A 21,566-nucleotide genomic window follows, 5' to 3' on the forward strand; every position below is an offset into this window, starting at 1 on the left:
GCAGTTCAGCCAATCGATGCGCGATACTTCTATACATATATACATATATGCGTATTAACTGCTGAATTAAAAAAATGATATGTTCTTTTTGGAAAACAATTGTGCGATGTGAATCCAGCGTTTACATATACATGTATTTTGCAACGTTAAAAAAAATTACAATGTTTTAAGTTTTTCAAAATTAATATTTCTTCGAGTATATAATACAGTCCTGCGCAGATTCAAAAATAGCGCAAATCGCGTACGTATACTTATCGCCGTATCCTAAAAACTTATTTACGACGTTTGTTTGTTGTTGATCAAATGTTGGATTATTTATATTCCATAGGTGGAAACTGACTGACTAGACAAATAATAATGCGACTTGAAGCACGAGTCAACAAATATTGCAATTTCCTCTGACTGAATCATGATTTTCACGTATGCAGTTGCGAGAGATGTAAACACAAAAACAACACAAAAATTCAAATAAGTTCATTCGATTTTGCGACGGATGGCCAGGATGGCGTTTCAACAGCGACTGTAATCGATCGAAACTTCAAAAAACATAACCCTACTTTTTAAAAATTCCTGGTAAATAATTTGTTCACCCGTGACATTTTCATATTATTATACGACTCGATTCAATTTATCCGAAAAAACATTTATCCATGACATTCGTCAACAAAAAAAGATTGCGTTAACATTAGGTGTTTGAAAATTCACGATGTTTCAAAATTGAAAAAAGATGGGCTCTCTCCAGACGGACTTGTGCTTTTCATTTTAACTAATTTCCGATAGCGTCGATTTTCCGACAAAAGATTTTATACTAAAAAAAAATCATAAATCCAAAATTCGTTGCCAATTTCATAGAGGTGAAAGATATGTTTATCCCCATTGAGGTAATTCCGGTGTACGTCTACAGAGGGCAGTACTATCACCAGTTACAGCGGCGCTGTTCGATCAGCTGATTTTTTATACTCGTACGCGGCGAATAAACAAGTTGATGTTTACTCGCCGATTTCATTGCGCAGAAAAGTTACGGAACTAAAGGAAGAAAGTAAATAACGATAGAGTATCAGAATGGCCGATCAGGATCAAGAAACTAGCGATCGTGGCGATGCTGATAACGTTAAATCTGACAAACTTTTCACCTTGAAGAAATGGAATGCTGTAGCAATGTGGAGTTGGGACGTCGAATGTGATACATGCGCGATATGCAGAGTTCAAGTAATGGGTGAGTTCGATTCTAATTAATAATCTTCTTAAATAAATTTCACTGCATTTTACTTGGAAAGAAAATTGATATGGAAAATTTTTCTAGAAATTTTCAAGGGGCAAAATTACTTGAAAAATTTGTACCTGAAATAAAAAAGAGCAAGACAAGGTTAAAAAATGAGAAAAAAGCTCATATATTTATATAGTTTTTATAGATCAATCCAATCGCAACAAATTAAAAAAAAAAAAATGCTCTTTATACCTATGTATCAAAGTAGCATATCAAAATATAGATTATCTGTCGCATTTCATTTGGTCTTACGACAACATATTAGTTTTTCTAAACATAAAATTATTCCTGTACCCGACACGTGGTATAAACCTCGCGGTACATTTCAATCGATCCACTATATTACATAAAGTACTAAAAAAAAAATACAATTTTTCAATATTTTCATTCCTATGTACAAAGTTCTATTCGAGTAAGTTTGGAAAACATTAAAAGGCCTCGGCCATCAACGAAACTTGGCTATTTACAAAAAGATTCTCATGTTACATATTTACGTAGACAGATATTTACAAATTAAATATTTAATCTCTCGCATCGATAGATCGATTAATGATAGAGCATTAATCAACGACGCTATTATACTTGCGTTATCCTCTGAGGTAGAGCTTGCGGGACTCTGTTGATTCGAGGGGCGAGATAAGAGCAAAGGAATACGCAGCGCGCGTCAGTACCATTTGAATCGTAGTTTGTTTCCTTCGCACACCCTCGAGTTTGTAAAGAATAACAAATGCATTTTTCAGTATGAAAATGATACAAAATTTTCCATGTCCCTTTGTTATTTTCGTGCTGTTTTTTTGATACCCTGTTTGAAACGGAATATTGGGAACTTTTTGGGCAAAGAACCCAACAAAAAATATTCCAACAAAGATTGGATAAAATTTCTGTAACATTAGGAATATGAGTTGGTCGTATCCGAATGAGTACTCGCTCGCTGGGACGGCATTTTTCTGAACTATCACGTTTTTTGGTATATTTTTTTTTTTTTTTTTCCAAAGAATATTTGATCGAGAATATTGAATGAGAATTCTGGTTCCGAGGGGCAGTTGGAGATGATAACTCAAATTATCATAGCTGCCGCTCCCCCCGGCAGAAAAACAAAGAGGCGTGCGTCAATTGTTCGAATGACAAAAATATTTCTAAACGATGATGAAATTGTATAATGTAGCTAACTAATACCGTATTAAAATGCAGCGTATGCAGGATGTCTGAAAATAATAGTTCGAGTATAAGAGTCGTTGGCTATTTGTCTCTGTGTTTTATGGACTTTGGTTGAATAAGAAAATTTGGATCGATTCCTGTATAAATGAATATCCCATTGTAATATAAACAACGAGAAGGGACGTTTTTTGTTGTCCGGGATATCATTAGTTCGAACAGGCTTTGTATGCGAAATAATCAAGACGAACGGTTAAAAATCTAGCAAGCCATTGGCATAGGTTTCATATTGGCAACCGCGCTCATACGCCTCACCGGTCCGGTGAGTCGTTTCTCTATTTCTTCGAGCGAATGTCCTCTCGTTTCCGGTACGAAGAATATGACGAATCCTAAACCGGCCAAGCAAATAACTCCGAACATCCAAAATGTTTCTCCCTGGCCTATCGCTATGACGATATCGTTGAATGTTTTCGTCACGACGAAGGTGCACATCCAATTGAAACCGGTCGCTACACTCGCCGCCGAGCCACGTATTTTCGCGGGTAATATTTCACCCATCATGAGCCACGGTATCGGACCGAAACCAAGCGAAAAACCAATAACGTATATCACGAAACTCATGAGCGGTACGTATCCTATTTGCGACATGTCGACGTGATGATCTTTCGCGTAGAAGTAACATCCGAGGGCGAATAACGTTACGATCATCGCAACGCTGCTTATGTAGAGAAGAATCTTACGGCCCAGACGATCGATCAACGCCGTTGCCACGAAGGTCGATGCGAAATTCACTATACCCACGATTATCGTGCACAAGTTACCGTTTATTGAGCTGCCCGCAGCCTGAAATTAAAAACAGCGCGAATTCCTTAATTAAATATTGCTCGTTAGTAATATAACAACGGGCGATCAATAGAAATATACCCATATGAAATACGCACCTCAAAGATTTGTACGGTATAAAAAATGACGGCATTGATGCCGGACAATTGTTGGAAGAGCATGAGTCCCAGAGAGATTGCGAGTGGCTTGATATTGGTCCTGCTGAATAATTCAAACAGCGGACTCTGAGTGGCGTTTCTCTCGCTGTCGACATGAGTTTTCTCGACAGCGGCAAGCTCCTCGCTGACGTCCGCATTTTTGCCTCGGAGCCATTCCAGAGATTTACGAGCTCGCTTCGTTTTGCCCTTGGAAATGTACCATCTCGGGGTTTCCGGTATGAGGAACATCAGCACCAGGAACGGGAATGGTAAGCAAGCACCGAGGAGCGCCAGATTCGACCAATTCAGATACATTCCCGCGACGAAGCACAGCAAGATTCCTATTTTTATTTAATCAAATTCTCAATTTTATCCTCAATAGAGAACGTCGTATTTTTTTTAACGTCCATTTAACAACTTTCTTTCAATCGTATAGAAAGAAGAAAAAAAAACAAGAAGAAGGAAGGAAATAAATTACCTATGTTTCCAAAAGCCGTTGGTAAAAGTCCTAGCGTTCCTCGAACTTCGGGCTGAATAGTCTCGCCGAGATAAACGGGTAACGACAAGGAAGCGATACCAACGCAAAATCCGGAAATGGCACGACCGGCCAAAATCATAGCGACATTGTTAGCCAAGCCGATCAATAGCCAAGCTAAATAATGATAAACAAATGAAAAATAAGCAAACAAAAATCAATGAAAAATGATGACGAAATTGAAGCGGCGAAGTAACAACGATACGGGGGAATATGATTATTCCAAATGATAGAGATCGATCTGTGGCACAGCAATGATCTCAATAGACGCTCAAGGCCGCATTCGAAATATATACACATTATTGGTAATAGCGCAAACAGTAACAACGGTGTAGCGTATTTAAGTTACCGCCTTGAGAGTTGAGAGAAAATTATTTGTATTCAATTCAAGAAGGCTATTGAGTACACGCGGAAATGTGTGTGTGTTCTTTTCTCTCTGTGTCTCTTTCTCATTGGGGGTCATTGAGGGATGAAGGTGACGATACAACCAAGGATTTTTTTTCAACCGACCAAAGGTTTACCCAAGATTTTGTGTTTGTACGTGATGCGCTTGCCGTTTATGAATAGAATACACGGACGAGAGCTTCGTGGTAATATTTCGCGCGTGTCCCGCCTCTCAAACATACTTCATAAGTGCGTGAATGACCTTCCAAGGATGTTACTCATCGATAAAAACATACGAATCGCAAACTCTGAGCGTGCATCTATTTTTCAAAAGGAGTTTTCCAAAAATCCATTATTTCGCGATGTTTGATTTTCAACTCACCTCCAATGAAGGGAAACGCAGTTGCTAATATCGTGTTTCGTCTTCCGAGATATTCGATGCAAGGACCACCGAAGACTCCCCCGAACAGTGCACTCAGCGGCATAATCGAACCGATCCACGATTCCTGTTGAAAACAATGATAAAAAAACAACCATATAACGATTATAAGGGGACTTGGGATTTTGGAACGAGTGCATGGCAGCAGCACAAATGTCAAATTGGCAATACAATTAACAACAATCGCGACGCTCGTCGAATGACGTGGTTTTGGAGGTTAAATTTTCGAACCATTGCATTGTTGAACTTATGGCCCCTCTCAATCGATACGATAAAAGAGAATTGAAAAGGGGAAAACAACTGGAATATATTGTTGAATCGTTAGAGACTTCGCTCATTGATATGTGAAATTGCGTGTTCCATCGAATATCATTTGTCAATTATTATTCTTCCTTTCGAGAGATAAGTACATTTTGATATAGAACGATAGAAATAATGGAATAAGAGTTTGTTTGTTTACCATTTGAGGGGTTACTTCAAAAGTAGCCGTTGCGTTGTTTTTCATGGAAACGAGAGCCGGCGACGTGTACGAAGACGCGAAACCGACCACCATCGAGCCCAAGGATACCGAGAGAGCCGCTACGACCTACGCATAATATTCACATTCATCATCACACTTTTACGAACATTTTCGACATTTTTTTTTTTTTTTTTCAAGCGATATAGATATTTTTGACAAAACTCTATGCGAGTCCAATGATCCGTGGGAACATTCACACACGAGCCCTCCAAATATTTTTATTCCTCTTATTAAAATTTCCAGATCGAACGATATTTTTTCTAACGTATTGAAAGTTCAGTAATAAATCGTTGGTATACCTCGGAGAATATTTTTATTTTGAATTTTTGTACCTGAGAAAACGTGCATTTGGCAACCGGAGCATTGCCCGGAATTTCGATGTTCACGTGAGTATCCGCTCGCATAAGAATCTTCATTTTGTAATTTTTTTAAGAGACACGTGATCACGAGAAGGACGAATTAATTAAAGGACTACAAATATTTATCAATTTCGGTTATCGTTGCGCACACTTATACACGATAGAAGAAAAAAAAACAAAATCGTATTTGTGTTACAATGGAATCGCGCGAAATGTCATTGAGCCATGGTAGAAGAAGGTAGAAAAAAAAAGAGTCTCGTAGTAGTTGAGGACGACAACGACAACGACGACGACGTCTGGCTAACGCGACTGTTGAGCCAGCAATAAGAAATTCCGTCTAATCGGGATTGACTACCAAGGGGGGGGCGAAGAGGAAATGATAGGATCGAGGAGAAGGAGAAAAATTAAGAGATCGCGAAAGGGAGTGAGGACGAGGTAGGGGAGAGGGAGAGGATAGAGCAAGTCGGGGCGAGGACGAAAAGAAGTCCCTTCTTCGTCGATCGAAAAGTCCCGGTCGATCGTTGAGATCAAACAAATTCGTCTTACTTTCCTCTTTCCTTTCGAAAAAAAAAAATGGAACCTTCACGAGTCATATGATAAACCGAATTGATAAAAATGAATTTTTAATTGGAGAGGGTTCAGTTGGAGAGATGTAAAACGAAACTCGTCTACCGAACTGCGAAACAATACACGATCGAACCTCGAGGGTCTGTCGCTTGGCTTATATAGAGAACTACGTACATCAGGCTCGGTGTTCGGTCATGTGGGGGTACGCGCAGAACAGACAATATTATATCCCTTCCCAGACCTCGCGAACAACCATTCTCAATTTTACTTCAATGTTTCTCTTTTTTCTTCCGCATATAACAGTTCGTCCGTTGTTGGTATGCCGATCCTTGATGCCCGAGATACTCGCGCGGTTACTTTCGTATTGGTCCCAACCGCGTTTAACGCGCACCAACCATCATGGGCACGTCTATTCGACCCCTCTGATATTCATAACACGAATGCCTATTTTGCATTTGTACCCACAACTCGTAGAAGCTTTTACATTTACAGCGGATCGTTTGTAACGAAATATTTATTTATTATTTCGTTTTTTGAAGGTAAACTCCTTATTTGAACGTTCTCGTAATTTAAGACCTCCTTTGAAGCTTGAATTTGTCAACATTCTTTGACGCCGATTACTAGAAAATTAATAATTTTATGAAAGGTCGTGATCAGTCGTGTGACGAGTTTAATTCTATAGATTCTACGGAAGAGAGCGTTTCCTCTACCGACGTCCATTTTCATTGCAATTTTTCCCCCCACGACGCATATGCCCCTCGTCGTGCTCCGCCGCCCCATTGCCACTTGGAGAATGAAAAAAATAAAAGCGCCGATTCGAAAATAGTTGAAAACTGTTCTACGAGCCTCGCGGGCCTCGGGGTCCGTCCCGCATAGACAGACCTTTGTGCAACGAAAAAAAAATCATAATAATAATTTCCAACGGTCTCGATGTCGCACGTGCCCCGCACAGTTGTCTATTCTTAAAGTAGATACCAATTTTGCGAAATATAAAGATGATCGACGTGGAGCAAATTATCGTTTAAAAGTAAAAATAAACAACACCTGTTTCGATCTTTTGTCGTCGCAATTACGTAACGCGACAGATGCTTTTCGGGCTGCGCTTCCAGCTTCCCAGTGTCTGAAACCCCCGATTATTTTTGCCCGGTTCGATCTAGCGAAGTATTGGCAATTAAATAAATCGATCGATATCAAAAGAGAAAATGGTAATTTGCTTTTTTTTTTGCTTCAAGAGCCCTGTGCGTCGAACCGCGAGAGCAAACGTTCGCACACCCGGATTGCTCATGCATCCCGAATGTAAACCTCGCCGCGGAACTGTCTGATCGCACGCTCGCTCGTACTACTTATAAACTAACCTCGTCTTTTGGCTGACCGTCCCGGAGAGCGCAATCATATTTTATTAATGTTCTCGTATCGAATCTTGAAATATTAAAATTTACGCGAGTTCATTGTGAGAAAGACCCGAAACAATGAAAAAAGAAAAAACTGTTGAACGACGCTTACCTGAGAGGCGTAAATACACGCGGAACGACGGAGAGTTGACTTCTTCCGTCGATGATGCGTGGGAATAATATCGGAATTAATGCTGGGTTCGTGTTCCCGAAGAAATTGGTGCACCTCGGTCGCAGAGTCTTTCGAACCCCTGACCGTTTCTTTGTCCGTCATCTCCGTCATCATTTCTTTGCTCATTATGGGAACGCTCAACTGTTTGTAATCGGCGTTATCTTTGAGCAGAGGATCATAAATTCGGATCTCTCGTTCGCCGCAATAATGACCGCTCTCTTGGCGTTGCGCGTGCCTCAGATTTTCTTCATAATAATGCCGATTGTTGTTGCTGCTGCTGCTGCTGCTGTTGCTGCTGCTGTTGCTGCTGCTGTTGGTTCCACCGTTCGAATCCCTCGACCTTTTCGTCTTGCTTTTTGTTACTGGGTGGTTGCTCTGATTCGTTTGTACGGGCTTGGAGAGCAACGCCTGTTGACTGTTGAAAGGGCTTACCGTAGTTGCGATGGTTGCGCTTGAGGCGCAATCCAACGCAAGGCTCGAGGTCGTCGATGCGATCGACGATACTCCGCTTCCTGACAATATCCTTGTGTAATATTTTGGCAACAGCGATTGTTCGTGCTGAAAAATATGAATTAAAAAAAAGTCATTTATTTTTAATCATCCTTTTTCTTTGATGTTCACTCTTAAGATTTATCACGCATTCACACTTGAGCTCAAAATAAACTTTTTATGAAATTCGAACAAAAGTCAAATGTTTGTCAATCGATCGAAGCCCGGATCAAACGAGTTCCAGTTCAATTTATTTATTTTTTCGTTAAATTATTCCGGAGCGCGAAATTATTGTAGCGTCGCACTTTTATTTTTCTTTTCGTTCCATTCGGATGTCCCGATGGTCGTCCGTAAAGGTGTTGACCAGTTAGCAGCCAAACACAGGAAGCAGCAAAATTTTGACAAACCTCGCGCTATGCTCTACCGTACTGAGATTGATTATTTTTATTAACGTTATTTAAACAATAACAAAAAGGATAAACGTTGAGATATTGAAAAAGAGAGTATATAGTTGTAGAGAAAACGAGAGCACGAGGTTATGCTCGAACTTACGCGAATGTATAATTGAAGGGATGAAACAACGAATTTGGAGTATTTATACGAAGAATGGAGAGTGCGATCATCGCCGAGGAGGCTGAGAGAGGAACGTTAGTTTTCTGATAATTTTACCAACTGACCAATCATTTAAAAGCTTACGACACGAATGAAAAACAAACGCGTCCATATGTATATGAGCTAAATATTTACACTACCATTGAAATTTTGCTCTGTGTGATGGTATTGCTGACTTTTACCCTCATTGCTAAGAGATAACCTTTTTGAACTCGATGATTATTAGCTCGGACCTCACAGCTGTATAACGTAACGTTATTTTACTTTCCGCAAACTTTACTTTTGTCTCTTGGGATTCTCCGAACGAGCACCGGCCTCGATTATCATGCCCGGTGCATCTTTCACTTATCGATGTTTGCGTATCCCACTAATTATTTTCACGCATGTCGTCGATGATGCTTTCTTTGGAGGAAATAACAATGTTTAACGTAAATTTGAACCCGCCTTTTATCGGTCAAATCCTATTTTCGTTAATTTTTATTCTCGACTTTTCTATTAAACTCAAAAGTCGAATAAAACAATACCAATTTTTATTCTGCTGTAGTAAATGGTCGATCGTGAAATGATGGTAATGTACCGTATAGACGTTGAAAAATTAGCCGCGCCGAAAAAGCGCGGGATTTCATGTTTCGTCGAAGATTAATAGTTAGGGTATAAGTCAGTTTATCGTGACCCTTGACTCGTACGGCGTTTTCATTCTACGGTTCATCGGATCAATCTCCCGCGCGCGCCCGTCCCGTTTATTCTTATCACTTGCGCCTTTGTCAGTTATGAGAAAACAATTTCTGTCCCCCTGCTGCCGCCGCCCGCTACGCTACATCGCGTTCGGTATCACGCGCAATCGCGTGCTCTTCTTCCTTTTCGAGGGCTTACCAAACGCGTTTTTTTTTAATAATCTCCAGTTGGAACGAAACTTCATGACGTCAAGACCGAAAAACATAAAACGCACGCGTGGAATGCATGATCGAAAAAATGTAAATTTGCTCGTGGATTTAATTTTCAAATGATTTACGCATTAGATTTTCGTTCTGCATTTGATTTATTTTAATATTATGATTTTCAGCTTTCGACCTATTGTTCATTGGCTTTTGTTAAAAAATTGATAAATGGTCGCATGACGAGCTGGCTGAGATGGAATCCCCTCTCGTGTGTTTTTTTCATTCTTGGAAACAAGTGGCACGAAGTGATCACGAAACTACGAATTAAACGGAGCACATTATCTGCATGAGCAAAGCTATTCAGTGACGTAATTTATCACGAATCACTATCGCTGCCGTTCAAAAGTACATTCCATTTATATTTAGAAAAATTAAAAAATAAGCGCACATTTTTTCATCAAAAGATTTGCTAAAAGCAGATTCAACCGATTCTGACCTGAACCAAACAAAAAAATTGCCAGACTATGATCTCGATTAATCTGCTACTATAAATTTTCGATTTAAATATAACTTTTGTCGGAAACTTGGAATCCTAATGCGCTAATTAAAAATTGAATTTGCTCAAGGCAAATATCAGTCTGTTAGGCCTTAACTAATCTTCGGGTATCATAAATATTCGGTTCAAATATGATTTTTGTTGTATATTATTTTAATTCTTTGGCCCATTCGCGTTTCAACGCATACACATGTAGTATGTCGGTCTTTCGGTGATGCCTGCCTCTCGCAATCAACGCCAATTCTTGCGTCATATATATATACATAAAACTCGTATTTTCCATATAATTATATATCGATACAAATAAAATCCGACTGTAGCACCTACGGAATCGCCAAGTCCCGTCGATGTGGGTTTTCATTGCTCAAGAATGAAGAAAATACGATAAAAAACAACTTGCACAGCGAAAGAATCGTTTTTTTCATGTGGTTTGTTCCGTTGTTTGTGTATTTTCTCATATTTTCTCATACTCATTTGAATACTATATACTACTTTCGCTCGAGGGAACACAGATCCGAACGGCTCGAAGATGAGATTGATGACGAAAAAGAATGCAAAATGCGAAGATAGTAATTTAGGAATTTTTCGTTGTACCACAAAATAAGAAATTAACGCGATGTGACAGTCATTGGTGAAAATCCTCCTCGAATCTATCGTTTTACCCCAATGAGTGTCATCGTGGAAAAAAAAAACAAAATTACGGAGCATTTTTTTCTTTTCTTTTCGAGAACACAAGAATTCTATATACAGAGTGTCCTATTCCCTAATATTTCAATGTGTGCCGTGAATGAAAAAGAAAGAATTGAGCAATTCTATCGGCCGTTTGAAATATTGCGGCGAGACTCGCTCGATTAATCGAGCCAATTGAGGCGTTTTCGTGTTTTGTGCTTTACAAAATTTTAATTCCGATACTCGGCGGTATTGATGGAAGACAAATTATTGATATTTAACTATAGTTTGTTGCTGTGCAGATGGGAGGGTTTAAGATGTATAAAAATTTATTAATGCACGCGCGCAGCGGCAGGACTTTCAACGTTTTGCCTAGGCCCAAACGGATAAATTATCATTTGCAATGCTTCAGCGGTCGCGATACTAGCGAATATCTGCGAATTACCATGCGCTCTATACCGACATTGTAGTATAACGAAACGCTTCGAATCACGTACGCATTTTCATTTACGCGTATATCTATGTTTTAGTATCGACAAAATATGAAATTGATAACAATGATTCCCAGTTGCTTACCTTTCTCGAAGAGTTTTCCATGACCACGATCGATGATTAGAACGAATAAATAAATAAATATCAATAGAGAAATATGCAGCGTGGCGTTTGCATAATTTATCATCCGAAATATATAGTCGCGATGAAAAAAATGTGTCGAATCAAAGTGAATACGGACGGAGTACGTTGAAACGTAATCGAATCGGTAATGGAACAACACTCGAGACTAATTTCATAGAGGTTTTTGAGAAGGAATCTATTGTTTCACGAAAGATGCAACAACGCGACTGTTGCGTTTCTCATGATCGCGCTGGGATTCATATATATATATATATATATGAGTTGCCCCGAATGATATTGTTTTGCATGCGCGAATTTTTGCTCGATGCTTCGACGAAGCTTGTTAAATCTTATCTCACGTCATATTGTCGTTGCGTACATATAATTACCGACGAATCTTCCTCTTGACACTATCGTTCCACGTAACGCTACGAAATACGCGATTCGGCGGATAAATTATGCGCGGGGAACGGCTATCGAAAACATCTCTTTTCGGGGTGAAATTAATTTCCAGACTCAACTTTATTTCTCAGGTTTCCAATTCTTTTTTATTGCCTAAAAAACAATCGTGTACATCGATTTTTCTTTTTGTCCTTCTATACATAAATATTCATCGTTGTAATTAAATATTCGATGCGGTTTTCCGTCGCCTCGATTATTATTGTGCGCCTCACATTTTTTTTTGGTACTACTTATGTTTCAAGAATTTTTATGCTTATTAAGCCAACCGAATTCCCATTGAAATATAAAAAAATTCAAATATTTTTTTTTTATCATTTTCATTGCAATAAATTAAGGGAGTTACCCTGAAAAACCCTCAAAAATTTCGGCTGCCACACGCTCCTTAAGCATCGATAGACAAACCGAACTGCGCCGTCTCGCAAATTAAAAACTTGGACGAGTAAATTGGATGAATCAAAGAATTCAAATTTACCGAGCGTTTGTCTTGTTTGTTTCTAATAGCTTTCGTGTACTAGTACATTTGAATTAAGAATATTTGGATAGTTCAAATATTTGGAATGAATTGGAAGTGAGTGAGAGCTATGGCGTCACGACGAGGACACCCTGTATGTCAATTCTGCAAAACTTCAACGACCCCATATATTCACGGATAAACACGCTCATACATGTAGCAATGGACGCCGACGCACCTACACGAATATAAATCCATGGCGACGGCAGTGTCTTGACGCCCGATAAATGTAATTGTGCGTGAAAAATTGATTTGAAGTTTTAAAAACCGGGCTAGAACACGGCGCTTGCTGTATACAAATCATAGTAGCGTCGTCGTGCATGTGTTTTTTCTTCGAGAAATGTACTGATATCCCGAATTTCTAATATAGGAGTAAAAATTTGAAGCAGGTTCGACGCACGCACACATACGCGCATCCATAATTCAGTAATTTTCAATATTGCAATACGAATGACCTTGAAAAATAAACAGTTGGCTGAAATTTTTTGTTGGTCTTGGTCACAAAATGTGTAACGCTCGGATATCTAGAAGGAATTCAAAATTCAGAATTATTTACTGATATTTAAAATTGTGATTGAAATGATAACGAATAAAGGCAAAAAAAAGAGATGCCACGAAAGATGATTTTTTCGAACGAAGCGACAAATATCCAAACATTGAAGAAGAAGAAGAAGAAGAAGAAGAAAGAATGCAATTTTCTCCCGCGATAGCACCGGACTAATTATTATTTTTGACTCGGCTTCACTCGAAATAACGTTGCAATCGAATTTAGAAAAAGCAACGAAAATTTGAAATCCATTTTTCACAATAAAATAAAAAGCAAACGAAGCTGTCGGCACATAAAAGAGTAAAAGAGCCGAGAACGCATACACGCGGCCAATGGAAATTTCCACAAAGCAAGCGCGCACGGAGACGGAAAGAAAGATCGAGAAGCCAAGTCGGCCGCGTGGACATGTCTATATATATGGAGTTTGTAAGTTTATATATATAACCCGGTCGTGGTTTGCGCGAGAAAGGCGAAACTTTGTTCGGAATTTGTGTCGAAGACGGTTGTGATTCGCTAGTGGATCGTTATAATTCCCGATAATTCGGCTATTCGATAACCTTCGAAACGGGGATATCGGTCAGCTCAACGATTCGTTGAACTAAAAACTCCACGGGTTAAAAAAAAAGTGCTTTTCTCCTTTTACACCAGTGATGAAAATTTTTTTTCAAATCAAATTGTGAAGAAAAAATCGCCGTGACGGCTGTTCGGGCGTTAACACTTGGAGCTACCGACTACCGAAAAACCAAACTTGGTAACTCGAAGGATAGTCGTCGAGTTTAACGTTTAAGTAGCGTCAACTGATGTAGCAGAAAAAAAAACGTTTTTACTGATTGATATTTTCAACGACATGAACCGGACGCGTCGATATTTCACAAAGGATAATGTTACATTTCAAAGGTTGATAGGAGTCGGGTCGAAGGACGCTCACCTTTCGTTTGTTAAAGGACATCAGGCAAAGCGGCCACGGCTGGAGCATTTGTCTTCTCTGCTGCTGCTGTTGTTGGAGCGAATTTTTCCCGCTTTCCGACATTTTGGGTACGCGATTTTAGAAGCCGGCGGTGATAAGTGACAAAAGTTTTTTTTTTTGTAACCGTGGTCGGTGAATCGATGATCGGACCGTTTTTGCCGGACACGTGGTTGTGTTATGACAGCGAAGAGCACAATGCGCAACGCTCTACCAACAGTCAGTCTCGATTCTCCGTCTTGATTCTTGTGCAAGTGCCCCGAAAATCGCGCCGCCTGTTGGCCAACTTCAATATATAAAAATTCGACTATTCACCGTTTCTTATGCTTTGCGACGCAATTATAGTTAATTAAAGTAATTTCTGTTTATTCCCGCGAAGTTAATATTGCGAGTCGACACGAATGCCGACGCTGTTTTTTTTCTCACTGCGAGTGTCTTTTTCGCTCCCACCCCCACTCAAACATCGATTCTTGATCGTTATTATTCAATACCAATTTACTTAGCGGTTGACGCTTTTTATGACGCGAAACACCGGTAAACTCGTGCGCACACGCGCCCGATACTTTCTAGATTATGATGGGTTTGCGGGATTTGTCCCTTGTATATATATGCACCCGGGCAGTTTGAGTTTTGCCTCGGCTAGTCTCGGAACACCTCGGCGATATATCGACGATGAAGGTGGCCCCGCGCGTTGTTATATACAAGCGACAAACCAACGCCGAAACCACTAGAGAGGGGGAACTACCGCGCCAATTCCACTTGTCTCTTCGTTTCCTTCATCTTGCCCATCCCACGATACGTCTCCCGGCCCGCCTGTCCCGTTGCCCGTTTCGTTTTTCAATAATGACTACAATAATGCGCACGTATTTCGTCAGTCGATTGAACGAATTATTAATGGCTCGGTATCTTCGTTTTAAAAATAATATGACGACGTTCGCGCGATTTGAATCCTCGCATTGAAACGCGTTTGATTGGACACACATTTTTTTTATTATTAATTATATGAAAAAGCAGTCGGCAGTAGTCGAAACGGCATTTGAAATCATTCAAAACAACGAACGTTTCAGTAGTATTTTTCTGCTCGCCCATTCTACGATGAAAAAAATTGTGGAGTGGGGTTTTTTTTTTTTTTCATTCGAGAAGGTTCCACCGCCTCGATGGTGTTGATACAATTCAATATTGTCTTGAGCAGTAACGCATCTCCCCTCTCCTCTACTTACCGGGCTGCTTCATTGGCGCCAATGCGAAATATTGGCCGATGCGGCGCGGTGCTCGCGATACTAACCTCAAAATTTGTTCTTCCACGGTCCTCGGTATTATTGAATTTGGAGAAAAACATTTTTCAGTCCAATTGCAATAGAAAATCGGCCAATTTTCAAGCTGGCTTTTACGCGATTGAAAATTCGAAGGTAAAAACATTGCAACAATTGCAAACAAGTTAGGGTGAGAATTAAGAGCTCGTCGAATCCCTGGGATTAACAATATAATTCTTCGTGTGCAAATATAAAAAACCTTGATAACGGTTGGGCGCGACTTTGATTCGAGCCCGGTATCTCGACGACGCGTCAATATTTTGCCAACCATTTTTTCGTTAAAAATAAAAATAAACGAGTTCCAATAATTGACTACGAATCCTAAGTAGGCTCGCCAAAAAAAAATCTGCTTTTTCGTACCGTCCGAATCCGAAAAATCACGGCGCACAAAATAATTCACGTTTATAATATAATTTCGTATTTTCGCGTTGATTGCATCATTATTTTTTCCCCTCGTCCCTTTTTACGCACCGCGCTCAATCGTATATTCGTATTAGTGAGCGGGAGTGTCGCGGGAAATATGCAACGATCGCGCTGAAATTGTCATCGACTGCTCGTTTGTTTACACAAAAAGTCACGCTTCGTACACAATGCGGATTATCGCGTGTCTGGACTTACGTGAGGAAAGGAAGAGATAAAAAAAAAGCTTAATCCAACATACCGGAACGCGTACACGAGGAAACGCTATATTCGCGTGTGTGATACATACACATATGGGAGGTTTAATCATGCAAGATAGGATTATATAGAATTCGACGACGCGCATCCACATATGTATGTGTGTCGTAAAAACGTTGGTCGAGCCTCCGTTTCTTCATGCAGGACGATGACGTTATGCCTCGCGTCTATATATCCATCGCGCTCAGGAACAAAGTTTCGTATTATCGAATACGAGTGACTCAATTTTTTTTCTCGAGGATCTTCATTTACCGCGGAAAATCGATTGTTTCCCCTTTTTTGTTGCTCAGATAATATCCTTCGGGCATTGATTACACGGGTGAATAAAAAATTTAACATTGACGTTTGAGTATGGGATTTTGGCAGATTGGATCATATTAGACGAAGAAAAATTACAAGCCATAATAAAGTTTGTTTTTGTATCGAGGAGAAGGGTTGAAAGATATTTTTGAAAATCAGTGATTTCAATCATTATTTTATAATAATACCATACAAATATAAATGTATATTATTTTGATTCATTTTAATTATCAAACTAGCTTGTGGAAAATTATTCGAAAATGAGCACTGGCCCTGTTGTTCCATGTAAATCTGTCTTCTCTGCTCGTACAAAACACCTGACTGTTATTTGTCACTCGAGTGCCATCTGGAGACACTGCATGAATGTGAGAAGCCCATTTTTATTGCGGCATATTTTTGAATGTATCAAAATTCATGAAAATTCTTATGAAAACGTGAAAATGAGTATTATCAGTATATAATTATAACAAAAGCAAACTTTATACGAAATAAAGGTATATTTTCTTCGTTTTTGTGCACAATTAGCCAGAAAATCATTAAATGAGCTTTAGGACGAACAAGATTTTTTTTATAGAGTTGTTTTATATATAGATATAGGTTAGGGAAAATAACGATAGTGCATGGAACGCGTCGCAATGATAAAAGAAAGAAAAAAAAAACGAATAGTCACAATGACGCGATCGATAAGAGTATAAGAGAAAAACTAATTTTTCAGCGCAATAAAGTTTCCAGAAGCGGCACAAAAATCACGACAGGTAACTTTCCAAAAGTGAATCATTCTCGTGTTGCGTCTTTAGCTGCGATAAAACATTTTATCGATGGAAACAAAGAAATTATCATTTCGAGTACTGGATAATCTTGGGCAATTATTGTTTTCAAGCGTATTTCCTTCTCGTCATACGAATCATTGAGCGCACATCCGCCTCGATAATCGTAGCATTTTGACAAAGCGACAAAGTAACGATCGATTGTTAATTTCACATAAAACCGTTTAGCGGTTTGGGCTCGTATGGTGGTACAAAGCAGAAATGAAGTTTGCGGGTGAAAAATGTATTCGATGGAAAAATAGATGAACGCATGGGTATTACGTATTCGATGGGGTTAATCTATCGGGTTAAACGCGCGAGATCACCCGCCACTGATCCGCGTACGTGCGTTGTAACGCAAATTTTATCCATCTATACATGCGTATATAAAATAAAGAATGGTTCAAATATTTCGTTGAACGTATTTAGAAAAACTTGCGCGTTTGACGAAATTCTCATCGTTTCTCGAATATTCATCGAAATATACATCTGTAATTTGATATTACGAAAAGTGAATTGGTTCTCGGTGTTACGGAAGATCGAGTTGATTGAAATGTGAACGAGTATGATGATTAATAGAAAAATAAATAAGTAAATATAGGATTAAAGCAATGAAGAATAATAATGAGAATGAAAAGACTAGAGAATATAGCGGAGACATTTAGTATATATCGACCAATAACGTGCAATCATTCAATAACTCATCTTCATCGCTGACAAACGAATCGACCCCACTGCGAAATTTTTAAACGATTGTATATGTATTCTCTTTTTTTTTCACCCATGATTGGCATGATACGCATACAAGAGCGAGATTTGGAATATTCCTAAACCATTGTGACGTTGCCAGCATCCTTCTCACTCTCGATGTGATCTCGATAGTATTTGCTAATCGCTTCTCTTTCTTATTCGTCGTCATGAGGAAGGCTCGTCGATTCGCGATGTGTTATTAGTGCCATTGAAAAACTTCCACTCGTCGATATCGAGCTACTCTCCATCGCCGAACGATCCTTTTCTCATATATACACACATATAACGCCGTAAATGTATTCACAAATATCCTTAATCGCGAGTCTTTTGCCCTCTCTCTCTCTCTTTCTCTCCTCGTAATTTATTGACCGATGACTCTTGGTGCGCGATCATTGTTGCATATGCTCCAATTATTCGCCCTCGTGTTATTTAACTTTGCCACGGACCTTCGCGTATTATCTATCACCAATACCAGCTTTTAATTAAGGTCAGCACCGAGGTACGAAAAAAATGCTGCAGTTCCCATAAATTCATTTGTTTTTAAAAAATTTAATATTGATTTACAAGAAAATAATGGATTGCGATGAGTCTACGAAAATGCAAATAATGCTCTCCTCCCTGCACGGGGTTTAATTTTTCTTTTTATTTCGAGGCTTAAGAGTGTCGAGTACAGTACGAGCTCGGTTAATTGTGATCCCCGCGGTTCCGTGTTTCCCACCACCGAGTTGACGAATTCCGCGCTCCAACATTTTCATTTGTAAATAAAAATTGTCCCCTCTTCGGTCATCTTTGCACGAGTGAGGAAATAAACGAGAAAGGCAAAGCAATATTTGGAGAAAAATATGGTAAAACGGAATATGAGGTTTTACAAGTGCACGCTGGGTAAAGGTCATTGGCACATTACGACAGCGAGTGTATACTGAAATCATTCTCGTGTCGTCTTCTTCGTTGATTCATGAAAACACGATAGTCACGAGCCGGATCTTATCAGTCGTAGATGCGTGCCCGCGACAGAGGTCACGGGCAACTTTGCGTTACAGATATCAGAGTGTCTTTCTCGTATATCCTTGGCACTAATAATTACATATCATTATGCACGCTCTGGTTCGTGGAGAAAAAAAAAACCATTTTTTTTCATCAACGCCCGGAACTATTTTTTGTAATGGCGCATTTCCTATTGAGTTGTACGAGTAAAAAAAAACAATATGGAGTATTTAACGAGCGTGGAAAAGAAACGTGAACGACGACGAAATAAGCGGACCTTGATTGTCGTATAAAAAAGTACCCGAACCAACTGAAAACTCTGATGTGAGTGCGCGTTCAAATTTGGTCGGCATAAACTTGACGGCTTAAAAAATTGATGTTTTTCCATATAACCGTAGATAAGAGATTTTTCCAAGTTTCTAAAAATCATGTCCGAAGGTTTCTCCGATTGAGTTTCATCAATTTACGAGGATGAAATTACGAATACGTAAGGAAGAACGTAAGGAACATTGTGGTGCGCGCCAGAACCAACCAGCCACACTTGTATTACGTATTATTATTGTCATTATCATTATATAACTGCCGAATGGAATTTTACCAAATTATTCAATAAACTTTTGGTCGCTGGTCGACTCGCCACTGCGATCTATCGATCTCAATTGAAAACACTTGATTTTGTTTGAGCTCCGTTGATGCTGGAAGAAAAAAAAATGAAATTAAATATCATTCGATCGAAGAATTGGAGAACGCGCACAAACCACGAATGCTGCACATCTTTGAATTTTGAGCTCTTCGTGACGCATTGTTGCTAAAGCAGACGTTTTTTCAAAGATTTTTCTTTCCAGCTATCGCACGAGCGATGGTTCGTTCTGTCTCGTTAAGAAATTACGGAAAAGACGCACCGCGCGACCTGTATTCTCATAATAATATTTTTATTTACGGCGACAATTTTTATTTCTCATTCGTCTCTTCTTCGGTCATTAATTTTGCTTCGAATTTGATAATTTATTTGTCTTTTAGTGAATTATCAAATTATCGATATTTAACGCCTTCCCAGAAATTCATCAATTAATATTTTAGTATTTTCGGAGAACCAAGCTTTTTCTCATTTCTGAAAATTTAAATTATTATTTTTTTTTTATGATTTATCAACATTTCTGAAAGAACTTTCAGGAATGTAAATAAATTCGATGGCTTTGCTTTGGAAAGGAAAGTCTTGAAGATATATTGTTGTTGTAATGTGAAGAGATAATATCGATTAGAGGACGTTCCAGAACTTTTCGTATTGTGAGTGACGTACGAAGAAAAGAAAGAAGAAAAATAAAAGGATGAGAAGAATGAAATCAAAGCCAGTGGGCGAGACAGAAAATCGAAGAAAAATATCGCTCGTGCGATAGGAGAGGTCGATGCTGTGTATATGTAAATCCGATTATGCATTCGCAAAAAGGACAATTAGGATCATATTGAATTCGTCGAATCAGTGAAAATTAATCAAGTATTTTTCTCCACACTTGAATATTATTGAGAAGAAAGTTATGAGTAATATTTATTCAATGATATGGATATTAAAATTGTTCATCGTTCAATCAGCACGTTCCGCGAATGTCCCGGAAGAGATAATCCGCTTATTACTTTGTAGATATGTACATGTTTTTCGTTATCATTACTTGTGAAAGTTCCTCCATTCTCTTTCCTCCCACTCACGATTTTCCATTTGGACTTTGTTGTCAATTTGTTTAAAATCTATTTCCTGATATAATTTTCAAAAAATAAAAGCAAGATTTTAAAAAAATTCAGAACTAAACAGAATAACGATTGAATCTTCAATTCAAAAACCTGATGATTATTACTTTATTCCTTTTCTTTTTCATTTGGGAAATAAAATGAATAAAAAAAGTAGCTCGTCGATGTCATTATGTTTGTATTTCATTCGATGTTTTTGTTTTTGACAGACGCTTGTCTCCGTTGTCAGGCGGAGAGCAAAAAGGACTTTTACGGTCGCCAGGATTGTGTGGTCGTATGGGGCGAGTGCAATCACTCTTTCCATTATTGCTGCATGTCCCTGTGGGTGAAACAAAACAATCGTTGTCCCCTGTGCCAGCAAGAATGGTCGATACAACGTATGGGCAAGTGAACTACGAGGATAAGTTTTTCATTCAAATATTTCGAAAAAAAAGCTTGTACAAATTTCCGTGGCTATTTTCTGTTTCATAAGCTTTACTGGAGATTTCCAAAAAAGATGTAAAAGAAGTCGTGATGAAAAATAAATATAACGTTGGTTGTACTATACTACGCTCCATCCGCCTTCTTCTCAACGAAACGTTGTATTTTTTAAATACCAACATTGTCGCAACATTACGTGAAACCATCGCCTATATACTCGAGCAAAAGATATTTATCGCAATAATTACGGCCGCAGTTGAAAATTAAATCTGCAACGTGTTATCATTAATCTAATCGATTGTTGTAATCTAGACATTGAACATTGAACTCGGCTTGAAACGATGTGCTTTTGGGATTTGACAAATGTATACCTTTTTTTTCACTAGAAAAAAAATGCGATTAATAAATATATAGAAAATAACTAGACGGTTGATAGATATATGGATACGAAGGAGGAAAGCATGGTCGACTAGCGAGGGGATGGGCGAAACCGACGAAAC

General features: G+C 38.8%; 2 protein-coding genes across 3 annotated transcripts; one reads left to right on the top strand and one right to left on the bottom strand.

Annotated features, from left to right (window-relative positions):
• The first annotated feature begins 98 nt into the window (after positions 1-98).
• Roc2 (Regulator of cullins 2) lies at positions 99-21,192 on the top strand. 2 transcript variants are annotated; one of them, XM_043429246.1, is made up of 4 exons: positions 99-241; positions 329-573; positions 882-1,216; positions 20,856-21,192. In XM_043429246.1, exons 3-4 carry the CDS (start codon positions 1,063-1,065, stop codon positions 21,035-21,037), a joined length of 336 nt encoding a protein of 111 aa, XP_043285181.1. In that variant the 5' UTR covers positions 99-241; positions 329-573; positions 882-1,062; the 3' UTR covers positions 21,038-21,192. The 2 variants fall into 2 exon arrangements, with proteins under 2 accessions (XP_043285181.1, XP_043285182.1); XM_043429247.1 differs by having other exon boundaries at positions 905-1,216.
• On the bottom strand, positions 1,391-14,719 carry LOC122416362 (facilitated trehalose transporter Tret1-like). Its single transcript, XM_043429236.1, has 7 exons — positions 14,037-14,719; positions 7,710-8,327; positions 5,221-5,346; positions 4,704-4,827; positions 3,881-4,054; positions 3,364-3,743; positions 1,391-3,265 (listed from the first exon to the last, which is right to left on the bottom strand). Exons 1-7 carry the CDS (start codon positions 14,136-14,138, stop codon positions 2,684-2,686), a joined length of 2,106 nt encoding a protein of 701 aa, XP_043285171.1. The 5' UTR covers positions 14,139-14,719; the 3' UTR covers positions 1,391-2,683.
• Positions 21,193-21,566: the final 374 nt, after the last annotated feature.

The sequence above is a fragment of the Venturia canescens genome, chromosome 9 (assembly GCF_019457755.1).
Source record: "Venturia canescens isolate UGA chromosome 9, ASM1945775v1, whole genome shotgun sequence".
Lineage (NCBI taxonomy): Eukaryota > Metazoa > Arthropoda > Insecta > Hymenoptera > Ichneumonidae > Venturia > Venturia canescens.